Source organism: Anser cygnoides, chromosome 28, assembly GCF_040182565.1.
Source record: "Anser cygnoides isolate HZ-2024a breed goose chromosome 28, Taihu_goose_T2T_genome, whole genome shotgun sequence".
NCBI lineage: Eukaryota > Metazoa > Chordata > Aves > Anseriformes > Anatidae > Anser > Anser cygnoides.
In genome coordinates, this window is record NC_089900.1 from 4,064,756 (window position 1) to 4,067,310 (window position 2,555).

The window sequence follows — 2,555 nt, forward strand, 5'->3', positions numbered from 1 at the left end:
TCACTCTGCCCTGACGGACAGTCCCTTTGCCTTGCAGGATCCCCAAGATTTCCCTTGGTGGGCAGTACAAGTGCCAAGGATGTATGCCTTATATACACTTCTCAGGTGTGGGGAGACATGTATAAAGAAACAGAGCAGAACGTTATGCAAAAATCCTTGCTCTGCAGTTGGGTGAATTCTGAGAAAGAATGCTGACAAACTCCTAGTTTTGCCAAGCACACTTCATCTGAGAGCACCCTGTGTCCATCTGTATACTGCTCTAGGGCAGGACCGTCTCCTGCAGAGTCCCTTGAGTCCTGAAGCACCAATTTGAGATCTAACAGAGGACCAGTCTTCCCGAAAGTGAAGAGGCAATTTTTTTCAGGTTACCACAAGAAATGGAGTAGGTTTTCCTTACAGAGGTCTACCATAGCATTTTAACTCTTTTTCCTCCTTGGACAGGCCTCCCTATTCAGAGGCAGCAGATCTCCGTTCGCAGGAGGATCAAATATCCAACAGCAGCTGAATCTCTGTCCAGTGAGTTCCTGAGGCCACAGTAATTGGGCAGCTCCTTGTGGGCAACTAGACCAAGCCCTTGAGGACTCTGGCTGGGACCAGGACAAATGGAAAGACTGGCTGTCCTTACTGTAGTAAGGACAGTTCCTTTGCCTCCTGGGACTCACAAGATCTCCCCTGGAATACCTTACAAATGCCAGGGTTTTCTTCCCTCATATAAAATGCTTCTGAGTGTGACATAGGCAGCTGGAAGAAACTAAACCACAAACGCTTTTCTGCAGTCAAGAGTATTGACAGTTGTAATGCTACATAGATCAGAGAGAGATTAAAGCAGAGAAAACAACCTGTTCTTATTTACCTAGAGCTGTAGGGCAAGTCTGATTCCTCCAGTGCCCACAGCACAGACCGCTGCTCCCAGGGGCACCCTCAAGCCATCACCAACCAGATCTCAAGCAAGGTCTCAGAAAGGGGAAAGTAACTGTAGGGGGGCTTCGATGAGAACTGGGGTAGGTTTTCCTCAGAGTTGTCTCTCCTAGTTTATCACCATCTTTTCTTCCTTGTGTAGTTCCCTTTGTCCAGGAAGATTAGATGTCCAACAGCAGCTCCATCACCGAGTTTCTCCTCCTGCCATTCGCAGACACGCGGGAGCTGCAGCTCCTGCACTTCGCGCTCTTCCTGGCCATCTACCTGGCTGCCCTCCTGGGCAACGGCCTCATCCTCACCGCCGTAGCCTGCGACCACCGCCTCCACACCCCCATGTACTTCTTCCTCCTCAACCTCGCCCTCCTCGACCTGGGCTGCATCTCCACCACTCTCCCCAAAGCCATGGCCAATTCCCTCTGGGACACCAGGGCCATTTCCTATGCAGGATGTGCTGCACAGGTCTTTTTGTTCCTCTTCTTCATATCAGCAGAATTTTATGTTCTCACCGTCATGTCCTACGACCGCTACGTTGCCATCTGCAAGCCCCTGCACTATGGGACCCTCCTGGGCAGCAGAGCTTGTGCCCAGATGGCAGCAGCTGCCTGGGGCAGTGGGGTTCTCTATGCTCTGCTGCTCACTGCCAATACATTTTCCCTGCCCCTCTGCCAAGGCAATGCTGTGGACCAGTTCTTTTGTGAAATCCCCCAGATCCTGCAGATATCCTGTGCACACTCCTACTTGAAGAGTTTTTGGGTAGTTGTGACTGGTGTCTGTTTAGCATCTGGCTGTTTTGTTTTCATTGTTTTTTCCTATGTGCAGATTTTCAGGGCTGTGCTGAGGATGCCCTCTCAGCAGGGCCGGCACAAAGCCTTCTCCACCTGCCTCCCCCACCTCTTTGTAGTCTCCCTGTTTATCAGCACTGGCTTTTTTGCTTACCTGAAGCCCCCCTCCATCTCCTCCCCATCCCTGAACCTGGTGGTGGCAGTTCTGTACTCGGTGATACCTCCAACATTGAACCCCCTCATCTACAGCATGAGGAACCAGGAGCTCAAGTGGGCTATTAGGAAAGTGATTTCATGGACGTTTCTGAATAGTGAGAAATTTCCCCTCTTTTTCCAGAAATGACTTAACTTGGTACCTCCCCTCAGGCCTGGTCCTTCTTTCATTATCATTATTGTTATTCTTATCTTTGGTATCATTTGCATTTATTATGCTCTTAGAGTAATATTTCTTTTTCATCTTACTTCTGCTGAGGATCGACACTGCTCTATTTGCTCTTGAGGCTCTGTAAATATGTGTCTAACAGAAGGTCAGAGCTGACTCTTCCATAGCATCTGCAAAATAAAACGGGATCTCCACAGTGCACAGTCTGAAGCCTTGGCTCTTTTTTCAAGGTTGTTGCCAAGCTTTCCAGAAGCTTGTGCCGCTTTCCATCACCTATCAGACTCTTTCCATCATCTGTCAGTGGTCATGGTCATCCAGAGAGGTCCCAGATGCCTGGCGACTTGCTAATGTGAAGCCCATCTACAAGAAGGTTTGTAAGGAGGACCCGGGGAATTACAGGCCTGTCAGCCTCACCTCAGCGCTAGGAAAGGTGATGGAACAGATCATCTTGAATGCAGTCACACAATGTACGT

At 49.4% G+C, this 2,555-nt stretch overlaps 1 protein-coding gene across 1 annotated transcript; it reads left to right on the forward strand.

Annotated features, from left to right (window-relative positions):
• Positions 1-1,083: 1,083 nt before the first annotated feature.
• LOC136787326 (olfactory receptor 14C36-like) lies at positions 1,084-2,072 on the forward strand. The gene has a single exon (XM_066984486.1). The coding sequence runs from the start codon at positions 1,084-1,086 to the stop codon at positions 2,041-2,043; it is 960 nt and encodes a 319-aa protein (XP_066840587.1). The 3' UTR covers positions 2,044-2,072.
• The last annotated feature ends 483 nt before the right edge of the window (positions 2,073-2,555 follow it).

Coding starts and splice junctions, on each gene's coding strand:
- LOC136787326 (XM_066984486.1), top strand. CDS start 1,084: ATGTCCAACAGCAGCTCCATCACCGAGTTTCTCCTCCTGCCATTCGCA.